At 45.7% G+C, this 16,154-nt stretch overlaps 2 protein-coding genes across 2 annotated transcripts; both read right to left on the minus strand.

Annotated features, from left to right (window-relative positions):
- Positions 1-255: 255 nt before the first annotated feature.
- LOC139352483 (uncharacterized) lies at positions 256-2,656 on the minus strand. The gene is made up of 9 exons (XM_070994687.1): positions 2,530-2,656; positions 2,348-2,467; positions 2,186-2,264; positions 1,926-2,125; positions 1,769-1,855; positions 1,587-1,706; positions 1,425-1,503; positions 1,339-1,364; positions 256-388 (listed from the first exon to the last, which is right to left on the minus strand). Exons 4-9 carry the CDS (start codon positions 2,006-2,008, stop codon positions 256-258), a joined length of 528 nt encoding a protein of 175 aa, XP_070850788.1. The 5' UTR covers positions 2,009-2,125; positions 2,186-2,264; positions 2,348-2,467; positions 2,530-2,656.
- Positions 2,657-10,829: 8,173 nt separating this feature from the next.
- 18w (18 wheeler) lies at positions 10,830-15,994 on the minus strand. Its single transcript, XM_017085656.4, has one exon. It carries the CDS (start codon positions 15,558-15,560, stop codon positions 11,418-11,420), a length of 4,143 nt encoding a protein of 1,380 aa, XP_016941145.4. The 5' UTR covers positions 15,561-15,994; the 3' UTR covers positions 10,830-11,417.
- Between the last annotated feature and the right edge of the window lie 160 nt (positions 15,995-16,154).

Here is a 16,154-nt window from a genome sequence, read left to right on the forward strand (position 1 = left end):
AATTCCTGCATATTAACGCTCCAGGGAAAGTTGGCAGCGAAAACGAGGCGTAAGTGCAGGAGGGATCTACCTTGAAATTCATCTTCCATCAATTTCTCACTTCTTCCGGTCATAATCATCAACGTGCGATTGGCCGATGTCGCTTTTGAAGACGGTTTTAGGCTTGGTAGGACGTCTGAGGATCCAGATCTTTTGGAAGGACTGCTCCTGACGAACTGGTTATTGCTCCGCCGACTTGAGGCCATACTGTTCTTTTCACTTGGAGGCGAGTCTTTTTGCTTGTGGATCCTTGTTTACCATCATGTCTTGGTAATCGATATCGTCGAAGTCTTCGAGGCGAACTGTGGAGCTATTCTGCCACTCATTCTCCGGGGCACTCTGAGCACTCCTTCGCCCGACAAGATTAGTGTGCAGGGTGTCACATTGAATTTTGGCAACCAGAGAAACTCTGAACCCATCCAATTAAATCCAGCGAGGAGCTTATGCCACCAACAAGTTCATCTAGGGTTCCAAAGGCCCGACGATTACTCACCCAGAGCAAGTAGAACCTCGCAATGTTGATGATGTGGAGACAAAGCTCGAAAAACGAGTGCACAATGAAATGGACCTGGAAACTTCTGGAGACTTCTGCTGTAGAGCCAGATAAAGAAATGCAACTGAACGATACTAGACCAGCAGACACTCTGATGCCTGACATTCCTTAACATTGTGGCTTCATCTGTTCCTTGGGCAGCTCACTTTCAAGGCCAAGGATTCTTGGTTTTGCGAATGTTCTTGGGATCCATCCCGCCAAGACCCCAAGATGAGTGAGAGTTGCAGGAGTGGATACAGCAATGCAGTAAGACCGTCTCCCAGCAACTGCTGCTCCCGGCAACTGCTTCTGGGAGATGGACTTACTACATTGCTGTAGCCACTAGTGAATCCCTGACTCTTCTTAGGGCTTTGGCAGGATTGATGCCAAACCATCATCTGCAGAGCCAGAACCGTTGGCTTTGAAAGCGAGATAGCCAAGGAGCTGATGAGCCCCAATGTTCGGGAATGCCCAGAATCTGAGTATCTGGTGGTCTACGCTCGTTCATTTGCATTTCTTCAACTGGCTCTACAGCCAAAGTCTCCAGAAGTTTCCAGAAACACTTCATCGTGCACACGTTTTCCGAACTCCGGCTCCACAGCATCAACTTTGCGAAGTTCTACTTGTTCTAGGTTGGTAAACGTCGGGCTTTAAGTACCCTAGATAAACTTGGGGGTCGCATAAGATCCTCGTCGGATCTAAGTGGATGGGTTCAGAGCTCCCCTGGTTGGTAAAATTCAAAAAGACGCCCTGCAGACAAAACTTACCGGGCGACGGTTCTAGGATCGGAGCTCTGAAATGCTTTTAATAAAACGGCTTGCATTTTTGGCCTAATTTACTTAAGATGGCTTACCAGGACGGAAGGAGTTCGGTCAAAGGTGTCTGATTTTTGGGCTTCATTTATTTCTAAATCTTCTACAGGCATTTGGCCCCTAGATAGAAGAAAACACATTTTAGTGTACGGAAAACATTTTAGCAGCTCAGCTATACAAGAAATTATTTGTTCCGTTCCTACCTGTCAAAAAACTTGGAATTCCGTCTGCGCTTTTTCTGACCCTTCGTGGTCGTCATAATCTTGGGGCTTTTTGAGGGCTCTTCACCACCATCCGAAAGAATCTTCTGGAGCATTTCGTTTCTAAGCAAGAGATTCGTGAATTCCGTGTCCTCTTCGTCAGAAGAATCGGAGGCAGGACTTACCTGTTTCGACGGAGTAAACAATTCGACTTTCGACGGGCTTGGCATCGTGCGAGTAAAAATAATTTATGCCGGGCAAGTGCGCACAGTCTGAAATCAATTTAACTAATGTCAAATGTCGTACTGAATTGTCGGATGTCAAATTTTTTCACAACTCAACCCGCTTGCTGCGTTTGCAATTCTCGCTCGATAAAACCAATCTGCTGGAAACAGAGTTGTCACCCTATATTCCTTAAAAGCCATGGCAACTCAGTAACATTTAAGTATTAATATTATTAACATATTAAGTATTTAAAATTAATTCAGATGAAGACGTCCTGCAGACAAAACTTGCCGGGCGACGGTTCTAAGATTGGAGCACTGAAATGCTTTTAATGAAATGGCTTGCATTTTTCGCCTTATTTACTAAAGATGGCTTACCAGGACGGAAGGAGTTCGGACAAAGGTGTCTGATTTTAAGTCTTCATTTCTTCCTGAATCTTCTACAGGCATTTGGGCACTGAATCGAAGAAAGCCCATTTTAATGTACGGAAAACATTTTAGCAGCTCAGCTATAAATTAAATTATTTGTTCCGTTCCTACCTGTCAAAAAAATTGGAATTCCGTGTGCGCTTTTTCTGACCCTTCGTGGTCGTCACATTCTTGGGGCTTTTTAAGGGCTCTTCACCGTCATCCGAAAGGATCTTCTAGAGCATTTCGTTGCTAAACAAGAGGTTCGTGAATTCCGTGTCCTCTTCGTCAGAAGAATCGGAGGCAGGTCTTACCTGTTTCGACGGAGTAAACAATTCGACTTTCGACGGGCTTGGGATCGCGCGAGGAAAAATAATTTATGCAGGACAAGTGTTCACAGTCTGAAATCAATTTTATTAATGTCAAATATCTTACTAAATTTTCAGACGTCAAATTTTTTCACAAATCAATCGGGTTGCTGGGATTGCAATTTTCGTTCGATTAAACCTATCTGCTGAAAACCAGAGTTGTCACCCAATTTCCCTAAAAGGGCAAGGCGACTCTGTAACATTTTATCGGCCGTAAGCAATATTTATTTTAAAAACATTTTAGGAAATATTTTAGTTCCTTTTACATTATAAGCAATTTCCCGCATTTACTTATAATACAAATTAGGTTCCTTAGCTTCTGTTTCAGCGCAAATGTATTATAAGAATGTGCCACGCCCACTCTAACGCCCACAAATGCAAAAGTCTGTCTAGCGCCCACATTTTCAAAGACAATGTAAAGTGTAAATGGGACTTTGTTTCGATTTTCAATATCTATCTACACATTTTTGAAATCGGACCATTCATTGAGAAGTTATGACCAAATATTGTAATCGCCGCTAGGTGGCGCCCTGCATTCTCGGAAAAAGCCGCATTGGTGCTTACATATCTTGGCTAAGTAACGAGTATCTAATAGTCGGGGCTCTGAACTGTTCCTTATTTCTTGTTATATTTTTCAAATTCAGAGTGTTTAATATTCCATGCCAAGCAATATCCCCTTTATTTATGTTTACCCATATGACTCTGGTTTGGAATTGCTGCTTACAATTTTAGTCATTGATTGCTCAGGTCCACGATGGTTCGTTAGAAAAATTATTTATGACTGTGTGCAGTGGTATTTGAAAATTCAAGCACACGCACATCCAGTGGATATTTTGTTTTTACCAACACTCGTGCGTCATTCTCATCGTCTTTTTGCCTAATTGGAATTCATTCATCGGCATTTGCATATTGTTTTGTTGGCCCAAGCACTTGGCTCCTTCTCCGCATTTGTAACTGTAGTTTCGTTTTGGAGTGCCTAGAAAGGTTCTGCTTAATTGTGGCCCCGTCCGGAGACCCGACTTAATCATAAGACGAGCGATCCGGGCCCACGGTCTCTAGTCTCCAGTTTCCACCTTCCAGTTCTCGAGGCACAGTCATAGGCAGTCAACACATTATAAGGGTCTGCTGCCCCAATCAAGCGTGCGCGTGAGTCCCATCTTTTTGCGGTGGCTAACTGAATTCAATTACCAAAGTGCCTACTATATGCAAATAAGCCAGGAGTGCACTTGACAAACGCACACACACAGACACATGCTTGACGGAGATGCGCAGATACGGATGCCGAGATACAGATACAGTGGCTCAGATCGGAGTCGACCAACCACCGACCCCAACAAATAAGTCGAGTTGTTGCACTCGAGCTACCGGCACTTGCCTTCCTACCATGTGAAAAGTCAGCCGTGCAGATAAAAACCTTAATATAAGCATAATTAAGTTGATGATTTGTACAAAGAGGGGAGAGATGATAAACACAAGTGGCCCGACTGCTCTCTTCTCTTCGCTCGGGGTATCGCCTTGCGGTCGCCATATAAGAGTGGGTCCCACACAGTGGCCACTCGCCATGAAGGACCGGGGAATAGATAACTATATTGTACTAAGGCAATGTTAAATGATGATAACTTAAAGAATTGCTATGGGGGACTGTGGAATAGATAACTGTATTGTACAGAAAGAATTTTAAGTGCTGATGCTTTTCGTAAATGTTTGCAAAGTATCTTAAACTGAAATATACAAATTTCATAATTATGATATCTTTATACAATGCGCGGATCTAAGGGAGGTACATAAATATATGGGGGATCTATTCCCCTTATCGGGTAAAGAAGTATATGTAAAATGTGTTTAGTTCTAATTTTTGTATTTCTACACAACAAATGTTTGTATATCCCCTTTTATTTAAATTCTGGATCAGCCACTGCTATATACAATATATTGATATGACAAAAGGTCATCAATAACACAATGAAGCAGACAAACTACAAATGTTTCAAAAACAAATAAGCTTTCTATAAGACTATTAATATAGAAAATACATGAAAAATTGTAAATATATTTTTTATGGAACTAGGATCTTCAAAACAATGATATAAATATTTTTAACTTGTGTTTTGTTACAGTTTTGTTTTCTTATTTTAGTATAGTATATTATATTTAAGTTAATAATATTCAATGCTTTAGGCTAGTACAAAATACCACTATATATTGAGCTCAAAAAAAATCCAGCTTTTTGCTGCCTGTTGCCGCGGCTGTGGGACTGCCAAAAAATGTGTCGATGACGTCGCACCAAGTTCAATGACTATCTCTTAATGGCGTTTCCTTTGGCAGAACCTCAACTGCTCGATGGCCCCCGCAGCATTGCATAACAATTAGCCGGGGCTGGGAAATGTGCTCGTTGTTGATTGTGCCAAGTCAATCGAAATGAGGCACAAATAATAATTTACATCGCAGTCGAAAACTTGAATTGATGTCTTCATTAGGCCTTTCGGGTGGAACTGTCGCACAGAACTGTCGATGACACATTTGGATGCCCAAATCGGGCTGCACCCCTTTTTTGGGCAGCATTCTACACTGTATCTATGCTAAATTTATGCCTAATGAGCGTAGCATTCGGTTTGATAACTCATTTGTTTCCACACTTCTTATAAACGAATCGAGGCTAAATTGGTTCCACATGATGTTCAGCTACCGATGATGAAACTCGGTTCTATCTTTGATTTCGGAGAGATGTTTTGGGGTAAGGTTGGCTGTCGGTCTACGCAGCAGCTGTGTGCCAATCACAAAGCCAAAAGGCAAGAACCCGTCCATAAATAACTTATGCCCGATTCTCTCTGCTGTTTGCCTTTTTGCGCAAATATCTCCATGCCGGGCAGGCAGCCATACATATAAGATGGAAAACTAAAATCAAAAGAAACAGAAGCAGCAACAGCAGCAGCAATTCAAACGAAAACAAGGCGAAAAAAATTAAGAAATTCTCTGGCACACACTTTGGAGTTTATCATTGTAATGCAAATGAAGGAAGTGCGCGAGACTGCCTCCGACGCTTCCCCACCGCCCCACCTGCCCACCTGGCCCCTTTCACCAGCCCACCTTTACCATTCTGTAGAATTCGAGGTGAGGCTGTGGAGCGGCAACAACACATCGCCAGCAACGGCAACAAACACAGCGGCTACATTGTGATGCCGTGGGAAATGCGAAAGCGGCACACGATTCGCTGAATGTCACACTGAGAGAAACATACTTGATATTTAAAAAGTCTAACTTAAAGATAAACTTTGAAGTATATCAATATCAAATTTAGGAACTGGGAGAAGCAAAAATTAAGTTTTATAAAGAAAAATATGAAACCATTTAAAATATTAAAAATATTAAATAATAAACAATCTTAAAATACAAAAAACCGTAAGATTTCCTTTAAAAATGGTAAATTTTTCATATCTAAGGCTTTTTATACGTACTTATTAGAGCTTAATAATTGAATTTGTTCTGAAAATGTATCTAAAATGTACTAATGTACTGAAATGCTGACAAATATGGGTATAGGATATACATTCGTTCGATAAAAAAAAATTTCACCTAATTGAGCATTGAATTTTAACTTATTTTATCGTTGGTTTTGAAAAGATACTAAATATTTGAAAACTTAAATTATTTATTTTTAAGTTTTCAAGACTAAAATTTGCGAGACATTTGACTACATTTATTTATTTTGTCATCCATTTCTCCCAGTGCACTGGCGTATTCATCGATGGTGGGGCAAAAGTGGTGCAAGGTGGGGCAGGATGGATGCTCTTACTGTTGCAGCAGTCAGTTTGTCAGTGCGTCAGTCAGCCACTCTCTCAGCCAGTCAGCGAATGTGATTGCACAAGAATGGCAGCGAAAAAGTTATGAATATGAATAAATAATTTTACGCAGATTGCCACGGCTAAGATAAAATATGCTCGCTTCAAAATGCAGGGATATACAAGTACAAGTACAAGTACAAGTTCCAATACAAGTGGGTAACCCCCACATCAACTCCACGATACTTTCTTTGGCAATCAGTGTCAACGTAACACAAGTATTTTTCGAGGGGAAGCTCGATGCGTCTTGTAAAAGTTCCAAAGTGATTGAAAACAAAAGTTTTCCTGATTTTGAAGGGGGTGCGATAAACACACTTAACAAGAAACCAGATCGTATTAAGTAGAGTTATGACCTCATTTTGTGTGGAGGCATCTTAAAGTTCTAGCGAAGGTAAAGAAATTGATATGATATTTTCCAAGCAGTGACGGATCTAGAATTTGAGTCGAAAAAAGTTTAAGATCAAATACTATTTTGATATATCAAACAACTATTTCTAAGATATATCTATTTCATCCGTCGAAAATTAAATGTTGTTGCTAAGATAGTATCTAATAGATACTAATAGCCACCTAATATGTAGATTGTATTCAGTGAATGGCGAAATATTCCTATTTGCGTTAAGCATTCACCACTTCACTTAACCAATATAAAGGACCAGTTGGACTGTTTCCTTTCTGGTTTCTCAAGGACTCGGGCGTCGCACAACGAAATAGTTAAATATTCGAGTTCGCGAGAACCGCATGCATAAACAGCCGACTGCAGACAATAGTTTCGCCCCACTCTGCAGCATTGCGGCCCAATTTGGCCTGGTCAGGACGGAGCTGGGCCAGATTGACCGAGGGCCCATAGCCTTAGCCATAGCCATAGCCACCTACCGAATGGCGGTCAGTCATCTCGACCCACCGTCGTGTCGGCCAACTTGTTTTGTAGTTGTCTATTTATGCGCTTAGTGCTGTACGAGTATGCAAATAGTTGGCGTACCTATACCTATCGCATTGCCCTCGCACTCCGCTGCCACACTGAACCAGTTTTTGTTTTGTTTCGAGCGGCCCTCGTCCTGCCCCCTGCAAATCCACCCTTGTTTGCATTTTTTATTAACAAACAACAAAAAACAGAAAACGCAGGGCGGCAGGAAGGGAATGCGAAATATTTGGTAGAAATGAAAACCCTTTTTTTTTCTTGTTTGACCCATTGGAATGGGCGGACGCTTAGCAATCCGGTCAAAATGCCGATAAGCCGGGGAGGGTTGCAGTTGGCCACCACCCCCAGAAAAACTGGAAATGTTAACCCAACCTTCGGGCGGATTGTTTGTGTAGTTACAGCGATATTTCATGTATGCCACGCATAATCGTTGTTGTTTTAGTGTATTAATTTTGGTTTTTAATAAAGCATAAATATTTGTGTTTCCGCTTTACGCTCACGCCCTGCGCGCCTGTTTTTGTTGAAGATTGGCAAATCAAAATTTAGTTCCATGCCCAGCTGAAAATCCCTATTGACTTTGTGCGCGAGTAAATAATGGCAGAGATGTTGCCTCGGGGGCCTCATTACAAGCCCGTTATTCGGCGTTATCCATGGGTAAACCTACACCATATATGTCTAGTGTTTATCGCTCGCTGTCAACCGGCATTAATTGCAAATTCCTCTATGACAACCGGCTGAACAACAGGTTAATGGTCCGCGAATATGACCATATCGCACAACCTGGTAATACCTTTTATGGCCCGCAAGTGATTTGCCTTACACATGCAGTTTGCATGTTTTAATTATTAAACAAATCAATTTTCTTGGACTCCGACCCAACAGCTTAATGGGCTTTGTCCATTTCTTCGGGTTCTCTGGCGGCGGCGGCTTATGCAAGTGCACATTGCACACCCGTGCAATTAAATTTGCATAAATGCATTTTTAATATTGTTCAATTTTTGCAAACGCGTCAACCCACCGCACTTCAATTTACTTTACTTTTCTGGGCCGTCGTTAGACGAGAGCTGGTCAAGTCGGGAGTGCCGGCTAATGACATTCAGTGGGTGGCGCTGCGGGAAAACTTTAAATCGATTTCAGTAGTTGCCCGAACCCATAAGATATTAATGTTGCAAATTAAAGAAGTTGATTGAGTTGTGGGGTCTTCGAGTATAAGAAGTTGGATTGCAGTTTCATGGTTCTATAACTAACTGCAATATTATAATAGCATGGAAATATATAAGATCTATAAATATATTGGTATGACATTTGACCTACATTATAATGAACTTGAACGTATATTATAACATATATTTTTTATGAAATGATAAAAGGTCTACTTTTTACCATATTTAATTTTCAAACTTTTTAAAGAAAATCTATTTCTTTCCCGATACGTAAATTGATAAACACAAAAAAACTGTGTAGTAAAATTGACCTATATAGTAGTTAAATGGTGCCAAGCCATCGATTTGTCTACTTGACCAAAAAATAGTTACTTTTCCAACAACAAGGTACACATAACTTTCCAATAGTAAGCAGTGCAGCCAATTTACGTGACTATTTTTAATAGTAATTAATCTTTTTGTATAGTTTTTAACTATCCAAATACATAGGTAAAATGTATCAATTTTTTTGTTTGTGTAGAGATAAAAAAAGATGTTTCTGCTTTAAATTTGCCATGCCTGATTTTCATAAATCGTTTTAATGTATCTGGATTATAGCAATCCAAGAGATACATTCCATTAAGCGACTTTTTTTGACGCACCATTCTTAATTAATCACTTATTTAATGGCAGTATAATTACTATTGACACATCCTGGTAATCGCTATCTGCTCTATGCAATTTTATTTTGCTTTTCCGCGAAAGGTCAAGGGTTCTTCACCGCGATTGTCAATGGCCATTGGACCCCACCCGATTGGATGTATCTGTGTATCTGAAAGGGCGCTCTTTCCATTTCGCCATTAAATTGGCAACTAGCTGGGACTTTCCTTCATTTTCCTGCACTCACTTTGCTGTGCTTACTGTTGGTTACTTATTGATTTTCAATTAGTTTGCTTTGCTTTGGCTTTTGCAGCTGGGATTTGGGAAATTCTTTTATTTTTCGCGTTTCCCACCAGCGAATTGACACACTTAATTTGCCATTCGATGGCGGCGAATGTGTCTGGCTGTGTAAAGTGCATTACATGACATAGAGTTTTGGCCCTCATGAAGTATGCAATAGCTGGGTTTGTTTTTCTAACCAGCGCATCCATCGATTTTGGCCACGACTTTGGCAAGAGCTTGTGGCTCTGACTGTGACTTTGCCAAAAAAGTGTCAGGGTTATAGCAGAAATAGACACATGCCAATACGCTGGTCATAAATTTCGAACTTAAAGATATGGCATGGGGCTTTTTCTGGTTCCAAAACTTACTCAGGCTTTAAATCCCCGCAGAGTTTAATGTGCCGCACTCTGGAAACGAAGCTAATTAGGAAAACTGAAACGTTTGTAACATTAATCCAATTATTTAGTTGTTCGCCCATGCGTCTAAATTAAATGCATTATATTGGTTTTTGTTTCCTTCCTTTTTGTTTTATATTTTATATTATTTTATTTCGGCATATTAGCTGATGATAGAGTTGCGGTTTGCCGGCGCATGAAAAAATAAGAATTATGCAATTGTAAATGGTCGAAATACAATTTTCGCACTGGACCGCATTTTAATTTTGTTTTATAATTTCGCAAATAATAATTTACATAAGCGAATGTGTGTATGTGTGGCGATTGGCTGTGGCATATGCAAAGTGTTTGTTTGAGTGCGTTTTCCATTAATTTATTTATACACAATTATTTACAAGCAATTAACTTTGGGCATAGCTTTTGTTTAACTAGTATTCGCAATTCAGTTATGCATTTGGGTTTTAGTTAACGTTTGCCCTGTGACCTTTGCCATGCCCACAGAGGAAATGCGGAATGGAAATGAATAAATTTGCAGCGTTTTTTGTAGTCCTTTGTGTCCCTGTGGGAATGGTGTCAGTTGCATGTATGTCGACACAGCAGGATTCGGATTGCCTTTTGCAAAAAAACCGTACCTCAATTAATTTCACCTCCCTTTAGAGCCATCTCTAAGATACATTTTCCCCCAGCCCCGGCCGCAAATTGAGTGAAAAGATGGTTGTGATTTAATTTTTGTCAATATTTTTGTAATGTTTTGCATTTTATTTTCGCAGATATACTCTTCTGCTCGCTTTTATGTAATTGTAATAATTAGTTTAATAATACATTTCGTCATTAAGTAAATTTAATTCAATTAATTTAGCTCCTCCATCTCTATACAGTACGATACATAAATACAGTAAGTGCTCTAAATGTGGTTGCCCTTGCGATTGTTCTATATACAAGTAAGTTTATCAAATATTCAATTAGTTATTGTTTCGTGTAGCTTAGGATGAATGAATCGACGAACACGAACGAATGTGTGTGTTTACTTTTAGTTGTAGTTAACAATAGTTTAGTTTTGCATTAGGTTTACGTTCTGTACGCCTGGCTAGAACTACTACATAGGTCTACGCATTACAGTTAGGGCCGTAGTCTAGTGTGCCGCTTTAATTATAGTTAATTAATATATCACATTGAATTTGAAAGTGTTTCTGAAAAACATTTCTAGTAATTGTTTGTTTACGTTTATGGTAATTATATAATGTATGCCTATATGCTCGTATATGAATGTGTTGTGGGCGTGTCTTGTGCGTGTTCTGTATTCAGTTTTTCCCTTCTTTTTTTTTGGCAGTGCTACACAACTACGGAACGTCAACAACCACAACATCCAAAGGCGAAATGCTTCTCAAAAAAAATACATATAAATATATGGGGTCTCCACGAAATGCCTACGAAAAAGTCTTTTTGTTTTGGATGTGTGTATGGTGGTGGTGGTGGTGTGTGGATCCTGTTTCTGCTTCCTCTTCCGCGAGTCCTTGTGCGCCAGTGAGCGATCAGCTTCAAGATGGCCGCTCCTGCGCCGAAGGACCCCTGTAGATGGCCATTGGGGGTAGCTTTAGACCAGGAAGGCCTGGCCGTTCTTATTGGCCGCCTCACTGCCGCCAGCTGCCTGTTGCTGCTGCTGTTGCTGCTGCGCCGCTGCTGCGGATGTGGAGGCCTGGGCCGTCGACTGGGTGCTGGTGCTGGCCTGGCTCAGACCGCTGCCACTGCGCAGGTGCACCGGGGCCGAGGCCACCGGCATCGCCTGCTGCGGCATGGCCCGGAACTGCGGTTGCAGCAACCGCTGCTGCTGCTGCTGTTGGTGGAGACGCAACTGCTGCTGCTGCTGCTGGTGCATCAGACCCGTGGGAATCATGGAGAGTGCCTCGTGCTGATCGTACGCACTGTACTCCGACTCGATGCTGTGATAGATGTGCTCCGAGGGCGGGCGCATGGGCATGGGCATGGAGTCCACAATGCGGGCGGCTCCTCCTGGGCGCGTGGGTCGCGGCGAGGGCGTGGCCGTGGTGGCGGAGCTGTAGTTGGCCTCCATGTCCTCGGTGCAGTAGTAGGCCGGCGGTGGGGGCGCCTGGCGGAAGATCATGCCCGGCGAGACGGGCTGCTTGAAGCGCTCGTGGTGGTCCAGGGTGTAGTTGTTGCCGCGGGGCGAGAGTTCAATGGGGATGGCGTAGCGCAGCTTCTCCCAGAAGTACCGGTCGCAGGTGAGCAGGCGGTTCGAGGGCACGGACTTCAGGTAGGGCGACAGTTCAGCCACATCCTCGGCCTCGCTGGACACGCTAGTCTCCTCGATAATGACCAGTTTCTGGGCCAGGCCGCGCAGCGATTCGTGGAAGGCGTTGCGGAACTCGATGCGATTCCACTCGGTGGCCAGAAGGTTGCGCGTCAGCACCAGGATGATCTTCCTGGAGGCGCGGGCTCCCTCCACCAGCTGCAGGTGCGAGGCCTGGGGGGGTAGATCCCGCTGCTGGATGCATAGCCGGAAAGGTGGACGTCCATGCTCCAGTTCGGCGGCAATGTTGCGGCACACGAACTCGTAGTCCTTCTCCGAGTGCAGAATGATGGCGTCGTACAGCTTGCCGGCATCCTCGAAGCGGGGCTCACACACCCTGACTCCATAGTGGGCGAACAGCCACATGCGAACGCTCTCGCGGAAGACGAAGACGATGATGAGGACGACGACCAGGAAGATCAGCACCAGGACGGCGGCCAACAGGGGCAGTCGGTAGCCACCGGCCAGATCCTGCGAGGAGCTAATGTTGCTGGCACTGGCGTCCAGCAGTTCGGAGCAGTCGGGTCCGTTGGCCAGGTTGCCCATCAATTCCAGTTCCCGCTTGATGCCCGCATCCAGGCAGTAGATATCGTGGGCATCCCGCACCACCATCGCATTGTCGGACACGAACTGGGCCAGTTCCCTCAGCTGCTGGCAGCGACATGACCAGGCATTCCTGCCCAGCGTCAGTCCCTGCAGGCTGTGGCGGTACTGCAGATTGGGCAGCGAGCTCAGACGGTTGTTGTCCAGGCGGAGCACTTCCAGGGAGACCAGCGGTTCAAAGGTGGCGTTCGAGATATGGGTCAGCATGTTGTTGTGCAGATACAGCTCCCGGAGAAGTCCCAGTGAACGGAACTCCGAGCCCTCCAGTGTGGTCAGCTTGTTGTTCTCCAAGTGGAGCACTCGCAGATTGGCCAACTGGGCCAGACTGCCGTTCTGCAGGGTCATCAGATTGGAGGCATTAAGGTAGAGGGCTCGCAGATTGCGACGGTTGGTCAGGTGGCCCACCTCCAGCTCGGGCATGTTGTTGCCATCCAAGTAGAGATCGCTCACATCCAGGGGAATGCGGCTGGGCAAAGTGGCCAAATCCTGGCGACCACAGTCCACAATGTTCGTGGCCCAGGTGGCGTCATGGAAGCAGCTGCAGTTGCCCGGGCAGATCACCTCGCAGTCACACTGCTCGTACTCGCAGCAGTGGCACGTGGGCGGGCAGTGGCTCTCGTACTTGCAGACGAAGTCGGAGGCGGCCAGGGTGGCCAGCGGACGCAGTGGAGCACTGCGGCTGTGCGGCATCAGGCACTCGATGTTGCCCAGGTCCACCACATGTGGGTGCTGGCGGGTGGTCAGGTTGTTGATCCGCTGCAGCCACTCCATGGAGCAGTCGCACTCGAAGGGATTGCCGCCCAGGTAGAACTCGGGCACGGGTTTCTCCGCCGAAACTGGAGCCACTCGCAGGGCATTCAGAGAGATCTTGGAGAGTACATTGGCATACAGATCCACGCGGGCCAGTCGCGTTTTGTCCACAAAGGTGTTGGCCTGGATCTGGCCAATAATGTTGTTGTTGATGAACAGCAGCTCAATGGAGTTCGGCACCGACATGGCTCCAATCTCGGTGATGCGATTGTGCGAGGCATCCAGCGTGGTCACTCGGATCTCCTCCTGCAACTTGTAGTAGTTGCCCAAGGCTTCAATGTAGTTGCCATGGATATCCAGCCACTTGAGGTTGGAGGGAATGAAGGCGTAGTCGAACCACACCAGGTGATTCTCGGAGAGATTGAGCCACAACAAAGAGGCCAGGGTTGCAAAGATGCCATTGATGTCGGTGAGGAAGTTCTTGTCCAGGCGGATAGCCTCGATCTCGGTGTTCTTGTCGAAGGCTCCCCGTTCGATGCTCTGGATGCGGTTCTTGGCCAGATTCAAGACACTCAACCTGGGCAGATCCTGGAACATGCCCACGGTGATGTTGCCGATGCGGTTGTCGATCAGCCGCAGACCCGTCAGCTGGTTAAGATTGCGGAAGGTGTTGTTCTTGAAGTCCGAGATCTGGTTCTCGCCAAGATCCAAGGTCTTCAGCATGCTCAGATCCTGCACCGCTTCAGGCACCTCGGTGAGCTGGTTGGAGCTCAAGTCCAGTTCCTTGAGGTCGGAGCAGTTGCGGAAGGCTTGCGACTCCACAATGCTGACGAGGTTGTTGTTCAGCGTGAGCTTGGTCAGCACATACAGTCCATTGAATATACGGTTGTCCAAGGTGTGCAGACGGTTCTCGGCGAGATTGAGGGTGTGCAGGTTGTACAGCGGGAGGAAGGCACCCTCCTCAATGTGGCCAATAGAGTTGTTCCGCATGTCGAGGATCTGCAGAAAGTACAGCTCCTTGAAGGTCTTGGCTCCGATGCGGGTGAGGGCATTGTTCGACAGATTCAGCACAATCAGGCGGATCAGGCCGGCAAAGGTGCTGTTGTCCACGTGGTGGCTGGTCAGCTGATTGCCACTCAGATCGAGCACCAAAAGCTGCTCCAAACGATGCAGCAGTCCCTTGGGCAGATCGTACAGATCGTTGCCCTGCAGATGCAGTTCCCTCAGCTCCTTGTTCCCGGCAAAGGCCTCCGAGGGCAGGGATTCCAGGTGGTTAAACGAGATGTTCAGCACGCGCAGGGAACCCAAGCCAGCCAGGGCATTAGGCGCCAGGCTGCTGATGTTGTTGTGCTGCAGGCTGAGGGTCTGGAGGCGCCTCAACCGCGATGCACCCCAGGCATCGGGCAGGGATCGCAGCTCGTTGAACGAGACATCCAAAGTCTGGAGCTCGGAGCCCCCACTAACGGCTCCATTGGCATTACTCAAAGCCGATCCCGCACAGAGTTTCTCGGAGAAGCCAAGGAACTCGGCCGAGCGTATCCGGTTCTGGGTGAGATTGAGCACCTGCAGGCTGGGCATGGAGCACCAGACGCCCTCGGGCAGCTGCCTGATGTTGTTGTCGCCCAAATGGAGTTCGGACAGCTCCTTGAGGCCCTGGAAGGACTGGCCATGCAGCTCGAGGGTCTTGCCCGGACCCCAGACCGCATTGTGGGACTCCAGCGAGAGTCGCTTGAGGGACATGAGGCCCTCGAAGGCGTTGGGCGGTATGCGCTGCAGTTTGCAGGCATCAATCCGCAGCTCCGAGAGCTTCTGCAGCTGGCGGAAGAGTCCGGGGGACAGTTCGCTGGCGTGCAACAGCTCCTGGCTGCACTGCAGCTCCAGACGGCCGGCCGTCTCAGCCACCTGCAGATCCAAAGGGGATCCGGAAGTGGACTCCAAGGCGCGCACGCTGCACCGGATGTCCATGGTGGAGAGGCCGTACTGCCAGTTGCACTGCTGCTGCTGCGCATGCGCCTGGGCCAAAAGCACCGAAAGCAACAGGCAGGCAAAAGCAACAATGTGAGATGTGGCTGGCATTTTGGTTGGTTTGCTGGTGGTGGTGTTGGCTTAGTTAGTTAACTTAACAACGATATTCGTATCTTTTATTTTTGTCAGCTGCGTTAGCCGTGGGTTGTTGTTGTGGGTTGCGGTGTTTGAGCACAACTCGGTCACTTTCTGGTTTTCATTTTTCGATCGCTTTTTCCGCAGCCCGATTGCCCTGTAATCCTGGTGTGAGCGCTGGCTTTGCGTTTTGCGATTTATCACTTTTGTTTTCTTTTTGAGCGATTTCCCGATTTTCAATTTGCCACTCGCAGTTGGTAATTGGTAAATTGGTAAGTGGGTAAATGGGTATTTATTTTGAACTTGGCACTTGGCGCGACTCAGCAGTGTGTTCGACTTCGTTCGTTCGGCGAGAGCTCGTTTTCTCAAAACATGTTTACCGCCTCGCGTTTCGATTCAAACTGATTGCTGGAGTTGGCCATCTCGACTCCGTTGGCTCGTTGAAAATGTGAAGCCGACGACGTCGCTGCCGCCGCCTCGTGGCAGCGCTCGCACACACACACACAGCCGGCGCCGCGGCGGCAGACAGACAACAACGCTCACGCTACACGTGCATGTGCATGTGCATGT

The sequence above is a fragment of the Drosophila suzukii genome, chromosome 2R, assembly GCF_043229965.1.
Source record: "Drosophila suzukii chromosome 2R, CBGP_Dsuzu_IsoJpt1.0, whole genome shotgun sequence".
NCBI lineage: Eukaryota > Metazoa > Arthropoda > Insecta > Diptera > Drosophilidae > Drosophila > Drosophila suzukii.

What these genes read in the sequence shown, in the direction of transcription:
- LOC139352483 (XM_070994687.1), bottom strand. Translation starts at nt 2,008, where the DNA reads ATGGCTTTTAAGGAATATAGGGTGACAACTCTGTTTCCAGCAGATTGG. An exon ending in ATTGCAAACGCAGCAAGCGG is followed by an intron (nt 1,856 to 1,925) that starts GTTGAGTTGTGA and finishes AATTGATTTCAG; the next exon opens with ACTGTGCGCACTTGCCCGGC. An exon ending in GATCCTAGAACCGTCGCCCG is followed by an intron (nt 389 to 1,338) that starts GTAAGTTTTGTC and finishes TGTCGGGCGAAG; the next exon opens with GAGTGCTCAGAGTGCCCCGG.
- 18w (XM_017085656.4), bottom strand. Translation starts at nt 15,560, where the DNA reads ATGCCAGCCACATCTCACATTGTTGCTTTTGCCTGCCTGTTGCTTTCG.